The 15354-nt window shown below is 47.9% G+C and overlaps 1 protein-coding gene across 1 annotated transcript; it reads left to right on the forward strand.

The window, feature by feature from the left end:
- The first annotated feature begins 3586 nt into the window (after positions 1–3586).
- Positions 3587–5558, forward strand: LOC123397661 (putative FBD-associated F-box protein At5g56440). The gene is made up of 3 exons (XM_045092198.1): positions 3587–4801; positions 4928–5062; positions 5166–5558. The coding sequence occupies exons 1-3, from the start codon at positions 3839–3841 to the stop codon at positions 5511–5513; spliced, it is 1446 nt and encodes a 481-aa protein (XP_044948133.1). The 5' UTR covers positions 3587–3838; the 3' UTR covers positions 5514–5558.
- The last annotated feature ends 9796 nt before the right edge of the window (positions 5559–15354 follow it).

Raw genomic sequence — 15354 nt, forward strand, 5'->3', positions numbered from 1 at the left:
CTGTCTAAAGAAGCTGGGAATCCCATAAACGACGCATCAGGCTACATGCTCATTCGCTGACTCGCCACCGTCCCGGCGGTCCACTACATCCACCGTCTCCTCAAAGCATAGGAGCCCGTTTTTCGCCGGTTCGGGTCTAAATTGGCCCCAGCAGTCCTAAGCCGAACCCAGCATGGGGTCGTCCGGGGACGCCGGCGGAAACGGTTTTGGCATGAAAAAGCGCTGTCCCGCCGAGCAAGCGAGTGAACGCGCAGTCGTTGTCCTCATCGCTTCGTTTTTCGCGGAAATCAATGCAAATGTTGCGTCGCCGGTCAGCCTTCCATTGATTCACGGGCGGCGCAGTGAAGGCGCGGCGACGCACGTTCCGGCGACGTGCGTCCTGTCGGCTCCTGCCACGCGCTCACATGCCGCCGTTCCACGTACCCACCAGCCCGCCGCTATATAAGGAGACCCACCCCCCGTCGGTGGCCACACACCTCTCCCCGCCGACGCTCTCTCCTCTTCTTCTTCGCCACCGACGCCTTCTCTCCCTCTCGTCCCCAAGAACGATGGTCGAACGCTACCCCGCGATGGAGCGGCCTCCAATGGTTTCGGCTGCCGATACCTCCACAAGGACGAGGCCCGCCTCCTCTACGAGGCGGAGTACCCGACGCCGCCAGACATACGGGTACTGGGGTATTGGAGGCTGAGCGCCGGCGGCGTCCGGTGCCACCACCGCCAACCGGAGCTGATCGACGGGCGGAGATTGCGTGCATCCGGTCCGGGCTGCCGGAGAACTCGCGCCACCTCCCGCGGTACGCCCCCGACATCAATGCGCTGTGGACATCGTTATTCGAATGCCGTCCCGCAAACTAGCTCGCCGCCACCAACGGGGTCGAGCCCCGCGACCAGCACAATCCCGAGGGGCGGCGCCACTTGTGGGGCGTCCCCAGCCGCACCTTGGATGTTGTCCTCGAGCACATCGAGGGCGACAACACGCCCAGGTACGACTACCCTCCGCCGCGAGCTTTCTCCCACCGCCACGGTAGCTCCTGGATGCCGAGAAGGATGGAGATGGCGACGTCCTCGTCATCCTGCTCCCGCTCCCCGTCAAGCCAGAGCCGCGCGCATGCGCAGCGCCGACATCATCATCAATGAGCCTGACGTTTTCTCCCGCCTCGTCAAGCCGAAGACGGAGTCGGGGCTCCTGCCCGTCAAGCAGGAGCACCTCGCCATGGCCGCGGATGATGAGGCCGCCCTGAAATGGGCGTGGGACCACTACGTCTGAAAAGAAATGGACCGCTAGCGTTGCGCCCTGGTCTTGACATGCGGATGCCGGGGTCTTGGAGGCTAAGCACCGGCGGCATCCCGGTGGCAGCACAGCCTATCGGAGCTGAGCGACGGACGGGGATTGCGTGTATCCGGTCCGGCCTGCCGGAGAACTCGCGCAACCTCCCAAGGTACGCCCCCGACAGCAACGCGCTGTGGACGGCATTATTTGAACGCCGTCCGACCAACTAGCTCGCCGCCACCAACGGGGTCGAGCCCCGCGGCCGGCACAACTCTAAGGGGCGGCGCCACTGGAAGGGCGTCCCCGACCGCACCTTGAAGGCCATCCTCGAGCACATCAAGGACGGCAACATGCCCAGGCACGACTACCCGCCGCCGCCAGCTTTCACGACGAGGCCGCCCTGAAATGGGCATGGGACAACTACGTCTGGGAAGAAATGGACCGCTAGCGCTGCGCCCTGGAGGAGATCGCCGCCTGTCGACGCGGCCGCGAGGAGGGCGTCGTCCTCATCCTTGACAAAAGCGGCGAGGAGGCGCCGGCGCCTTCGAACCCCGTTCGCCTCGGCGACCCAGCACAGAGGTGCAGCAAGGACGGTGGCGGCGCAGGTGCCAACGGCGACGATGGCGACGACGGCAACGACGACTACACCAACTCTTACAAGCTCCTCGGCATATAGAAGGCGGCGGCGGCGGGCGGTAGTTTTAGCTTAGTTCAAGCTTAGTTAAATATTTAGTTATGTTTTGATTTCAGTTTTTGTATAAATTTGAATGAAACTATGAATTTCGTTTGAATTTGAATGGGATTTTGCCGAATTTGGGACGATTTAATTTAAAAAAAACCTTTTGAGCGATCTTTGAAATGACGAATGCGAACCCGAACGTCAGCCTGGACGTGGCGAGCGGGCTTCGTGGCCCGCTCGTGGCCCGCTAGAAAATCCAGCCGGTCAGGGCTGCAGATTTCGGCCCGCCACTTCGTCGGTCCGGTCCGGTTTTTAACCGAGACCGCTCGCAGGACCGAGGTCTCGTCTGCTTGCCGACGTCTTCTCTGCTCGGGCCGTTGTCTTCTGTACTCGCCGCCGTCTTCTCTGCTCGCGTGGTCGTCTCCTTTGCTCTCCGCCGCCTCCTCTGCTCGTCGTCGTCTCCTCTGTTCCCGGCTGTCTCCTCTGCCCGCACGTATGCACCAGCAGCAGCACATGCAGTGATGCAGAAGCAGTGCCAGCCGCTGGTCCTCGTCTTCACGGCCATCGGCAGCCCTTGGATGAACCACCGTGTCTTTAAGGTTGCCGCTGCTCGCCGTCGCTGTAGTGTGTGCAGCGCATCAGCTTTGGAGTTCTAGACCAGGTGAAAAACAGAAAAGCCGTTCGCGCGACAAGGTGTTTGAGGACGGAAAAACTTCTGTGTTTGTCTCCCTCCCCTCCGGTCGTCTCTCCGGCGATCACCGTCCGCTCGCGATTCCATTTTTGTGTCGAGCTAGCCCGCAGCCTCATGCGGCTGACAGCACGCTGCATGAACTGCTGGTGCTGGAGCTGAACCGGAAAACGTTGATGCCCAGCTCGAACAGAACACAAAAAATAACAGAGAAAGACAGTCACCCACCTTGCCGCCAGCGCTCGCGCATGTCACCCACATCACCACAGCACTCCCGCACATCGCATGCCTCGCCGCTACACCCATCAACCCATGCAAGTCGTCGCCGGTGATCGTTGGCCGGTCCGCTCGGTCCGGCCTGGGCTTCTTCGTCGCCGGTCCGGTCCCTGAAATCAGGACCGTCATGCTGCTCGGTCCGGTCCGGTCCGGACCGCCGGCGGCCGGTCCAAACGACGGCTCGGACCGGGACCGGACCGGTCCGGACCGTGTCCACCCTGACCCGAACGGGTGGAGATAGGTGCTTTCACTGTCGCGACCTTTGACACGATTTTCTCTTCCTTAACAAATTAAAGGTGCAGCTCTCAGGACGTACTACTTCCATCTCAAAATAAGTATGGATGCTTTAGTATAAAATTTGTACTAATAATTTATTATTAAATTTACGTCACTTATTTTAGAATAGAGGGAGTATTTTTCTGGGAAGGATGCGTCAACGCTAGCTGTTGAGCAGCGGGGTTTTGGCAGCGTGAAGGGGACGCAAAAATGTAATTTATCCATCACGACGTTAATATCACGCGTGTGGTGAAAATGGTCTAATGCAACAAATTGTTTCTGCACCTGTCGACGTATTTCTTTGGGAAGCATGCGTCCACGCTAGCTGTTGGGCTGCGTTGTTTTGGCAGCGTCAAGGGGCCGCCCAGTGCAGGTTGGCTCTCATGCATGCGCACATGTCACATTAGGCAGTTTCTAATTGCTCACGACACCTTTCCATTTACTCACATCCGCCAGTTTCCTATTTATGGGGTTCGTCTGTCATCCATCGTAGTAAGCCAGCAGTCAAAGTGTCAAACACACACTCTCCTCAGAAGCGATCGAGGTTGCTTCGGCCGCTCCGCATCTGGCCCTAGCATCTCAGTCCTTCTCCGATCCCGACCTCCACCACAGAACCTAATTCTCCCCACGGCCGATCTCTGCCAAACGGATGGAGGCCGGCGGTAGTAGTAGGAGTACGGCTACCCGGAAGAGGAAGTCAGCCGCACTCGAGGTCGATTGCTATCGGCCTCTGGCGGCACCGCCCGATCCCGGAGCGGCTGAACACGATGGGTGCGGAGATGGACGAGATCTCCACCACATGAGAAACCTCGGCGACCTCCCCGACGACATGCTCCTTAAGATAATTTCGCTCCTCCCCATCAAGCAAGGCTGCCGCACGCAGATCCTCGCGAGACGCTGGCGTCCCCTTTGGCGCTCTCTTCCTCTCAACATCGACTGCGCTGATATCGTCCATTCTAATGATGGTAAACTCGGTGATGTCTTACAACGCATAATTTCCTCCCACCAAGGCGTCTGCCACCGCTTCTCCATTCGCCCAGAATTGTCCACCGACATGGACAACGATGCTGCCGTCGACGCCTGTCTCCTGTCCTCCACTCTGGATAAACTCAAGGAGCTTGAGTTCTACCGTCGGCGCTGGCACAACTGGCAGCCGATGCCGGTGCCGGCATTAATCTTCCGCTTCTCGCCCACCCTCTGTGTTGCCAAATTCGGACATTTCACACTCACGGACGACGCACTTCAGGGGATTCAATTCCCCCAGCTTAAGAAGCTCGTTCTTCATTATGTCTACCTCTCGGACTTCTCACTCAACAGCATGGTTGCCCGCAGCCCTTCTCTCGAGTTCTTGCTAATTATTCGGTGCACTGGAGCCCGTCGCCTCCGGACCAATTCGTTTACCCTTAGAACCATTGCAGTTGATAATCATTCGCCAGATCCATCCATAGAGGAACTCGTTATCGAGAGTGCCTCTCATCTTCAAACATTAATCCATCTTGAACACAACCATGATTTGCATATAGCCACGCTTTCCGTGCCTAAGTTGGAGACCCTAGGTTGTACCAACTCCATGAGGCTCGTGCTTGGTTCCACAGATATTCGTCATCATCCGGTAGCTGATCTTCTTCTTCATTTTTTTTTACTGTCGTCAACCTTCTAATAACTTGCATTTCACTGCATATATACAGAAATTACGTATGTTACTGTCTAATGTTTTGGATTTTATGCTTTGATGAAGGGACCGCGCATTCGTGGCCTTGCAACTGTGGCGTGCAAAATCAAGTGTTTGGTTCTTGGTATGGCTACTCTTAATTTGGACATGGTTATTGAATTGTTGACAACCTTCCCGTGCTTGGAGAAGTTGTACATTCAGGTGATGATAGGTTTACCGATACTACATTTTCTTTGGCTTCTTTATTGATCTACTTGTTGTTGTGAAGTTCTTATATACATGGTTTGACGATTTTTCTTTTCAGTGCCAGAAATCATGGAAAAACAATTTGTGGCGTCGTAAATACCGGGGTCTCATTACCAGCACATGTTTTGACATCCATGTGAAAACAATAGTATTGGATTATTATCGGGGCAGAAAATCTGACATTGATTTTGTTACTTTTTTCGTACTCAATGCTAGAGTGCTAGAAAAGATGAAACTTTTAGTAAAGACGAACGATGATAAGTTCTTGGCAATACATCGTCATAGGCTTCAACTAGAGAACATGGCTTCACATGGTGCACATATTAACTTTCGACTCAAGGCTTCAGATGTGTGTATCAGTAACATTTACAATTTATGTATACAGGAAAATATTTTAAATTTGTAGCAGTTTACATGCAATTGTAAAACACTTGTTCTACTAGAAATATAACCAGGGACATTAAAGTTACTAAGTTTGTATGGCTCTATCGGATTGTTATTTATTCTGTCAATGTTGCCATCCTCATCCTTGCTCTTAATATGTGCAATTCAGATTAGCTTTCGGAAAATGTACATATGGATGTGTGTTGTATTGGTAACTCATGAGTTTTCATATTAGCGCATAAAACAATTTATGATGGGTGTGTGATTGCGCAATGCATATTTGGGCGAGTAGTATTTACAATGCTTTCCCAACCGAAGTATCACTTTTAACGATAGTTAGCTTTAACCCTCAAAAGGGGAAATCAAGCAAAATATACGTAAATCCACCATATAACAGCGTGTTTCTTGTGGTAAGAAAATCAGAGCCAAAAAAAAGACACGAATACCAAGCTATAGTTATATATGTCACTATTGTCATATGATGCTCTAGTTCTGTCTTTCAATGTACACTACAACATAATTGCAATACAATTTCCATGTTTATCAAACAAATTGACATAAATGAAATCTGAAATTTATTATGAGTTGTGTAGGCAAATACAACTGTTTGATGAAAATTTCAGTTTAACGGAAAAAGAAAACTAAAATTATGTATGAACTGAAAATGGGCAAATACCATCATATACCCACAGTTTGTAAGCACATTCAAATACCGATCAATCTACATAAGAAAATTTTCTTTATCAGAGTAACAAACATAGCTTTCGATGGGATCACTGACTTTTTATCAGGCCCGAACAATGAATAGGCACAAGGCAGAACTATTTTGCTATAACTGAAATTCTATATTGCACGTACACGGCAAAAACAATCCGACACAATAATTTAAGGTATGGGTGGGTAATTTCTTAAAAACCCTTGGGTCTTGGTTTTCTGATGTGCTAAATAGGGGGTTAGAGTTCCTTCTATTGAGATTTTCTAGTATTTCTCTGAATTTTTAATGGATAGTAGAAATAGATGTATGTTATTATTTATTAGTAGTAAAGGCTAGAATTAGAGAGATGGTGCCAATTCAGAATTTGAGGAGTGATTTCCTCTATGTAATAAGAAGACATAAGGCATGGTTCTGTTAGACGATTGTGCTTGCACAAAACCAAGGTGGTCTACTGTGAAAGAAATACTCTATTTTTCATTATGGAAATATAAATATATACTTATGGCAAATGTTTGAAAGTAGTTTGACATGAAGTGTATGCTCTTCTGCAGGGACACATTCGTGTTAAATACCAAGAACAAAGAATACAATCGGCACATGTTGTTGCTAGCCTTTCCTCCTACTCCCATTTATACAGGATAGGATAAGGCCGATCCTTGGCTAACAACCTGCCACGGTTTGTTATGTGCACGCACACATACAATCGTAACATGTGACAACATATCACGTTACACAAAACTACAAGCCTATTCTTTAGCATCCTCCCTCAAATTCAACGTGTCAAGGTTTAGGTTGTGTTTGAAGGCTTGAAGTTGTTTCCCTTGCATAAACTTAGTGAACTCAGCAACAAACTTGATTTCCTGTTGGAATGAACTAACACTAGTGGAAAACGGGCCTTTGGCCGGGACCTTTAGTCCCGGCCTGCCTCTGGGCCGGAACTATAGGCCCGGCCACGTCGCCCCAAATCGCAATGTCTCCTTCGAGGCTTTAGTCCCGGCCCGTAAGGAGCCTTTAGTCCCGGTTTGTGTCCCAAACCGGGACTAAAGGGCTACGCGGGGTGCAGCCCGCATGTGCGCCACCTTTAGTTCCGGTTTGTGTCTCAAACCTGGACTAAAGTCCTCTGCCTATATATAGCACAGCCCCCCTCTCCCCTCTTCCTTGCATTTTTCTTGGATGGAAGAGTGTGGGTGTGTGCTAGCTCTCCATTTTTTTTCATGCACTAGAGGTGTTTGTTGAAATGTGTGTTAGAGCGATGCCGCTTCAGTTCACCAAACACAACTACGATATGAGATGCCTGAGCCACGCTTAAACCTCTTCCTCTTTATTTCTACTTATTTTAAAAGCTTATCAACTATATTTCCTTGTTTAGACCGTGCGGTACTAATTTTTAGGATCGTGATTGTATTTGATATACTGTCGTATAACGCAGATGAGCCATCCATGGATGTACGGTGATCGACGCACAACCGCTTACAGAGAAGGCGTGCATTCTTTTCGAGATGCAGCCGATGCGAACAAGAATGGTGGTGGCTTTATGTTTTGTCCATGTGTTCAATGTTGGAATGAGAAGGATTACACTTCCTCAAGAGTCATTCAGAGCCACCTGCTTCGGTCCGGTTTTATGTCGGGCTATAATGTTTGGACCAAGCACGGAGAAAGAGGGGTTATGATGGAAGACGACGATGAAGAAGAAGTATAGCGACCCGACTCAACGAGTCAAGCCTCTGGTGTTTCTGTACCATCCCAAGATCATGCTGGTACACACACAGTACATAATGTATATATTCAAGAGTGCAATCACACAGCTTTATTAATCGAAATCTCATAAAGAGTACTTTATTACAACAAACGAGTACAATAAAGTGGCTGAAGGCCATCTCATGAGATTATCTAACGAAGACTAAGCGGAAGCATCAGGTAGACGAGTCCATCCGACTCCAAGGGCATGTCGCTGAGCGTAGAACCGTAGCCTCACTCCTGGTCGGAAAAGTACTCTGCAACATGATACGTTGCAGCCGTGTAGGTCAGCATATTGAATATCCTGGCAAATCATCAAGAGAGAGAGTAAAATAATGATCAACTATCTCTACATGCATATTTGTCCGGTGGAGCTAAGTTTTGCATAAAGCCAATTTTCTCCTACAACAAAAGGGGTTGAAAGCAAAATATTACTACCATGTTTGTTGTTAACGAGATGGTTCCGCCAACCAGTTCTCGTACCCGAATAGTTGTTAACACCCACATCATTATTAAGTTGTGTCGAGAGTTCATGGGAAATTCAATGCCTTCGGCTCAAGTTGTCCATGACCGTGGACACGGCTAATCGATTAGGTTGGGTACTCTGCAGAGTTTTGCATACATTCCCCACAAGATTTGATCGCCTCCGGATTTGTCCTCGCACTTCAGGGTGTTTGAAGACCGGATGATCAAAACATGATCTTTCAACGGGTCCCTCTGAATCGCTGTCGGTGCCCATCCATTCCTACCGTTCGTCTACATCTGCTAGCACCGCCTGTCCAGAGTCGCCGTGTTGTCCAACCAAGCCAGAGCCCATAATGACTTGTGGCTGTGCAGGTAAGCCTTGAGTCTTGAAAATATCCGTCCGTCTCTTTGAGCCTGGGTGAAGCTTTCCGCAGGATGACATGGCCTCTCCAGCATCCCGGGCATCCACTAGGTTTTCCAGGGAGCCGGTCAACCGTCCTTCACCCAGTGTTGCATTGCGTCCGAGGTCTTGAAAATCTTGTCTTAGTCCGGTCTTGATTATTATATCAACCTCGCATCACTCGTGGAATAAACTCAATCGATAACCCGTCTACTTAAGCATAGAAACTATAACATTGTCGTCCCGGGGCCAAGTATCGGGGTGTTGGTGTTCCTACCACATGATACTACAACTATGACTAAAGTTTCCAAGTACCTAGGCAGCATGCAAATTGGGCAAATAAGGTGATCTACTACGCATTGAAAACATAGGTAAAAATAACATGAACAAAGATAACTTGCCTTGATGATAGTTGTCCTGCTCGAGCGTCTCGAAGTAACACGCTTCGCACTCCGGATGATCTACCGATAAAAAACACAAAGCACACCATAGGCAATTCAATCATGCCACGAGTAAAAATAACATCACATGCAATGATTTGCAAAAGACTACGCAAAAGAATTTATCGCGCGCCGGTATGGCAGAAACTTGTTTCTGTTGAAAACACCAGTAAAAATACTTGAAAACTTCTGAAACTTCAACCACAGTAACATTTTATCACTAGAAAACAGTAGCAAAAAGAATCAACTCAATATCATTTTTCAAACTCCTGGAATAGGGAAAACAGTGTTTAAACTAAATCTGCTCTAACTTATATTAAAAAAATTCAAACATAGACAAATTATATGTTTTTAAAAACTACAGGAAATTTGTGAGCTACTGGAAAAAGAATCAATGTCATTGGACTTAGGGATAAAAAGTTGTGGCCGAAACAGAATTGAAAGTTTCTGTTTTTGTAATCTGGACAGAAAGTTACAAAACTGCTAGTGCTAATGAGAGGCACACGTGGCAAGTTTCTACTGGATGCAGTGGCATTTGTTGAATAGCTTCGGGCAAACGGCCGAAGACTAGCAAGTCTGCTGGTTAATACTTAAGTGGCAAGAAAAACCTGCTGGTTTTCTGAGAATAACCGAAGGGGTACTAGTGTTCTAATCATAGCCATTGCATGGGATTGCATGGGATCTAAGGGCTGAGATTGAATGCATGCAATATAGAGAGAGAGAGAGAGAGATTGCTACCTGCTGGGCAGAGGTGTTGCACCGGCGAGGGGGAGTTGGCCGGCGAGGGAGGAGCTCCTGGGCGGGGTTGGAGGCTTCGGGGAGGCGGCGGCGGAGGTGCTCCTACTCGGGGGAGGCGCGGTGGAGAGAGAGAGCTCGGGGAGGGGCTCCTCCTGGCGAGGCGAAGTGCAGCAGCTTCGGGCTGCTGCTGCTGCCCGCGGCGGCGGCTCGTGGAGGCGCGGCGGGGTGAAGTGGCGGCGGTGCTAGGGTCGGGAACGGGGTCTCCGGGGGTTGGGGTTTATATAGGCCTAGGAGGGGGTGCATAAGGAAGGAGGGGAGGGCTTTGGGAAGGGAATCACGAGGGAGAGAGGAGAGCTGCTCGGTTTCGGTTTGTACTGGGAAGGAAAGAGAAGGGGAGGAAGAAGAGGAAGGGGGACGTGGGGGAGTGGGTCTCGGGCAGGAGAAACAGAGAAAGAAGGGGAGGAGAGGAAGGAAAGAGATAAGGGAGGAGAGGAAGGAAATACTGGGGGAGGGAGATCGCAGAGAGAGGGAGGAGATGTCGGTTTGGTCTGGGCAGAGAGAAGGAAAGGGAGGGAGGAAGAAGAGGGAAGTTACGTGGGGAGAGAGAGGATCGGGTGGGGCCGGCTGCATGTGGCCTCGTGGCCTGGCTCGGCGCTGGGAAACCCCTGGGGCGATGGGGCTGTGGTGCAAGGCTGGGCTGAGCCCTTTGGCTAGGCTTGGCCGGTTCCTTTTTTTTTTTGAAAAAAAACAAACAGCAGCAAAAAAGTAAAAAAAAATATTTCCTAGCTAACAACTACTAGAAAAAAAATATGTACTAATATATGAACACTAGAATACTTAGGAAAAAACAGAATAATATATATATATACAACTAATATATATATATATAATATATATATATATATATACATAAAATATCTATGGAAATCCTAGTTCCACCTAATGCAAACTTTCGAAAATGAGTTTTATGCAATAGGTCACACAACGCGATTGAAAAACTCAACAAAAAAAATAATTCGGATTTTAGAAAATTTGCAAAACCAAATTGGTGACTCCAAAATAAAATTCGAAACATTATGCACTTTAATTCACAGGGGAGAAGTCATATTATCTCCACTCCAATAAATTGCCCAAAGTTACATAACGAATAGAATTTTCAGAAGAGCAAAAATAATGCATAAAATATGAGATGCATACGAATGATCTATTAACATCCGAATTTAAGAAGATTGGGATGTTACAAGAAGAGAACGATTATCTCCACTCCAATAAATTGCCCAAAGTTACATAACGAATAGAATTTTCAGAAGAGCAAAAATAATGCATAAAATATGAGATGCATACGAATGATCTATTAACATCCGAATTTAAGAAGATTGGGATGTTACAAGAAGAGAACGATGATGACAACTACCGATCTATGTTCCCTGAGTATGATGATACCGCAATGGAAGACAATGAAGAAGAAGATCAGGATGAAGAATGGGAACCAGATGAGCCCGCTGATGATCTTGGCCGGCTCATTTCTGATGCACGGCGAGGTTGCGACATAGAAAAGGAGAGGTTGCAGTTCGAGCAGATGTTACAGGACCACAACAAATTGTTGTATCCAACTTGTGAAGATGGCCAGAAGAAGCTGGGTAGCACACTGGAATTGCTGAAGTGGAAGGCAGAGACCGGTGTGACTGACTCGTCATTCGAAAAGTTGCTCGTACTGATGAAGAAGATGCTTCCAGGAAAGAACGAATTGCCCGCCAGCACGTATGAAGCAAAGAAGCTTGTCTGCCCTCTAGGATTACACGTGCAGAAGATACATGCATGCCCTAATGACTGCATCCTCTACCGCGGTGAGAAGTACGAGAATATGGATAAATGCCCGGTATGCTCTGCATTGCGGTATAAGATCAGAAAAGATGACCCTGCTGATATTGAGGGCGAGCCACCCAGGAAGAGGGTTCCTGCCAAGGTGATGTGGTATGCTCCTATAATACCACGGTTGAAACGTCTGTTCAGAAATAAAGATCATGCGAAGTTGTTGCGATGGCACATGGATGATCGTACGAAAGACGATAAGTTGAGGCACACCGCTGATGGTCGGTAGTGGAGAAAAATCGAGAGAGAGTTCCCGAGATTTGCAGCTGACGCAAGGAACTTATGGTTAGGTCTGAGTACAGATGGCATGAATCCTTTTGGGGAGCAGAGTTGCAGTCACAACACCTGGCCCGTTACTCTATGTATCTACAACCTTCCTCCTTGGTTGTGCATGAAGCGGAAGTTCATTATGATGCCAGTGCTTATCCAAGGTCCACAGCAACCCGGCAATGATATTGATGTGTACCTAAGGCCATTAGTTGATGAACTTTTACAGCCGTGGGCCGAACCAGGTGTACGTGTGTGGGACGAGCACAAACAAGAGGAATTTGACCTTCGAGCGTTGCTTTTCGTAACCATCAATGATTGGCCTGCTCTTAGTAACATTTCAGGACAGTCAAACAAGGGATACAATGCATGCACGCATTGTTTGGATCAGACAGAAAGTATATATCTGGACAAATATAGGAAGAATGTGTACCCGTACAATCGTCGTTTTCTTCCGCCCAAGCATCCCTTAAAGAAAAAAGGCAAACATTTCAATGGCAAGGTAGAACCCCGGGGGAAGCCTGTCATCCATACTGGTGCTGAAGTATTTGATATGGTCAAAGATTTAAAAGTAATCTTTGGAAAGGGTCCTGGCAGCCAACCTGTTCCGAACGGCCCTGATAAGCGCGTACCCATGTGGAAGAAGAAATCTATATTTTGGGAGCTACCCTACTGGGAAGTCCATGAGGTCCGCTCGGCAATCGACGTGATGCACCCGACGAAGAATCTCTGCATGAATATTCTAGGCTTCCTAGGCTTGTATGGGAAGTCAAAAGATACACCGGAAGCACGGGAGGACCAGGAAAGTCATAAAGGAAGAGATGGCACTAGTGGGGACGGGGCCTTTAGCCCCGGCCCGTAAGGGGCTTTAGTCCCGGTTCACCAACCGGGACTAAAGGGGCGGGACTAAAGGCCTAACCTTTAGTCCCGACCCTGTTACAAGCCGGGACTAAAGGTGCTCCACGTGGGCGCCTCGTAGCGCCCCAGGGGAGGACCTTTAGTCCCGGTTCGTTACATGGGCCGGGACTAAAGAGTTTCAGATTTTGCTTATTTTTGTGTTTCTTTAATGAAATTATTTTTGGGTTTTGGGGATTTGGGGTTTAGGTGTTCGGGATATTAACGTGATGCCTCGTTTGGTGTTCGGGAATTAGTTTTCATATAATTTAAATAGAAATAATTATGCATATATATATATAAGGTTAACTTATCTTACAAGCGAGCATATATATACAAGTATATGGAGATCTGAATTATCGGGACTAGAGCCCGTCTATTCGGTTACATGGATGAACATCAGTAATGGCCCCTAGCTACACTAAATCGTCCTTTGTCATCTATAGCTTTCGTCCTCAGAAAGGTCGCAAGCTCCTCTGCAACAGCAATCGCGCGTTGCTCTGGTAGGACCTTCATCGTCATGGCCGTGTGCTATATAAAAAGAGGAGATGAATATGAATATCAATCATGATAACAAAGAATGACGGGTAAAAATAGAGGTGTGAATGTTCATTGCTTACGTGGAATCTGTGATCCTCGTGCTCAGAGGTAAACGTGCGAATGGTCTCGCAAAAATAGTATCCGCATAGATGCGTTCCCCGTGGCTGCTGGTCGCACTTTACGAGAATAGAATATATATAATCAAAATAATAATCTAGCATCATAAGTGTATTGAAAATAGAAGTATATCATACTACTACTTACCTGAGCCGCTCTAAAGGTCAGCTTCTCAGGAAAGTTACCGGGAATCACGCACTTGAACCGCTTCCAAACCCTGCCCGACAAGGATAATAATTTGCTAAGTTTTTCATTAATTGATATATCAGAAAATCATCGAAAGAGACCGATAGAGCGCAAGAATGATTGAAATTACCCTTGGAGCATGTCCTGCAGGCTTTGGAACTGTTCCAAGGGTCTCGATAATGGGTCGAAGGCATCAACTCTTCCCTTATCAATTTGAATGTCCAACAGAATCCAATGAAAGTTGCACATGTATATATATATATGTGTGTGTGTGTGTCAGTAACTTATCAATTACACTTATAAGTGAATGGACACAACAGAGTAAAGACCCTCACCTGAAGTTGTATGGAAACAGTATGTGGTCACATAAATTTTTGATCTGTTAGAAACCTTAGAAGGTTTTCCTCCGTCTCCTTGGGATAATCAGTTAGCGTCACTATATGTACTTTATCTGGGTCAATAAACCCAATATTTAGGATGTTCTTACTTTTACAATCCAGAATCTTCATTCTGCATAATAGAGTACAAGTTATATACAGACAATGAATTGAAATAACTAAACAAGTTATACGTAGACAACGAATTGAAAAACTTATAGACAATAGCAAGTCATAAGCTATTTGTCGAGGGCGTCGGCATTGTACATCTGGAAGAGTTCATCAAAGTCGATATGGATTTGTTCGGGGCGGCCGTAGTACTCCCGTGGGACACTCAGCACGATCATCGTTCTCCCATTCTTTGATTCACTTAAGTACCATTGATGCAAGTAACGCATATTTGTTGGGAGATCATCTTTGCTGACCAAAGGCTCACCCATGACAAACTGTGGCTTAGGGGCTACCACAGCCTTGGGTATCCTGTCGTCTTGGGAAGCGAGAAAATCTTCAACCGAGACACCACATTCAGCCGACAACTCCTTTGCTATTTCAAAAGCTAGCCCCTGCACCGGAGGGGGAACATTCTCGGTTAACACCTTGAGGGGTGGGATCGACTGTTTGGCCTGTTGTCCAAGCTGAGGAACGTCTGATTTTTTCTTGCTTGTAGTTGAACTTGATGTGCTCCCACTTGCACTTGCATGTGATCTGCTCTTTTTCACTTCCTTCTGCAATGTGCGTGTATAGTCATCAGGCTTATGGTGTAATTCATACTGTGATGGAAGGGTCGTGAAGTATTTTGTAAATGCTATTTGCTTCTCGGTGTATTCCGGGCGGGGCTCCGGTTCCTTCTTTTTCATCTGCGCATCATGATGTTCCTTTGCTATCCTGGCGTTTTCCTCGGGGGTACGATCATAAGGTCTGATAGGAAGATTAGCATGACGTACCTTTGGGAGGGGCGACCGTTTGCGATTTGGGGGGCTCCGTGGCTTAAGAATCGTCGGTGGAGCGTTCTTGGTGGCACGCTCCCGCTTAGTATCCGGAACGGGCGGTGGCGGAGACGGACGACCCAAGTCTGGTGGCGGTGATCGAGATGGACTCGTGTTGTGCTGGCCGAC

The sequence above is a fragment of the Hordeum vulgare genome, chromosome 5H (assembly GCF_904849725.1).
Source record: "Hordeum vulgare subsp. vulgare chromosome 5H, MorexV3_pseudomolecules_assembly, whole genome shotgun sequence".
NCBI classification, from domain to species: domain Eukaryota; kingdom Viridiplantae; phylum Streptophyta; class Magnoliopsida; order Poales; family Poaceae; genus Hordeum; species Hordeum vulgare.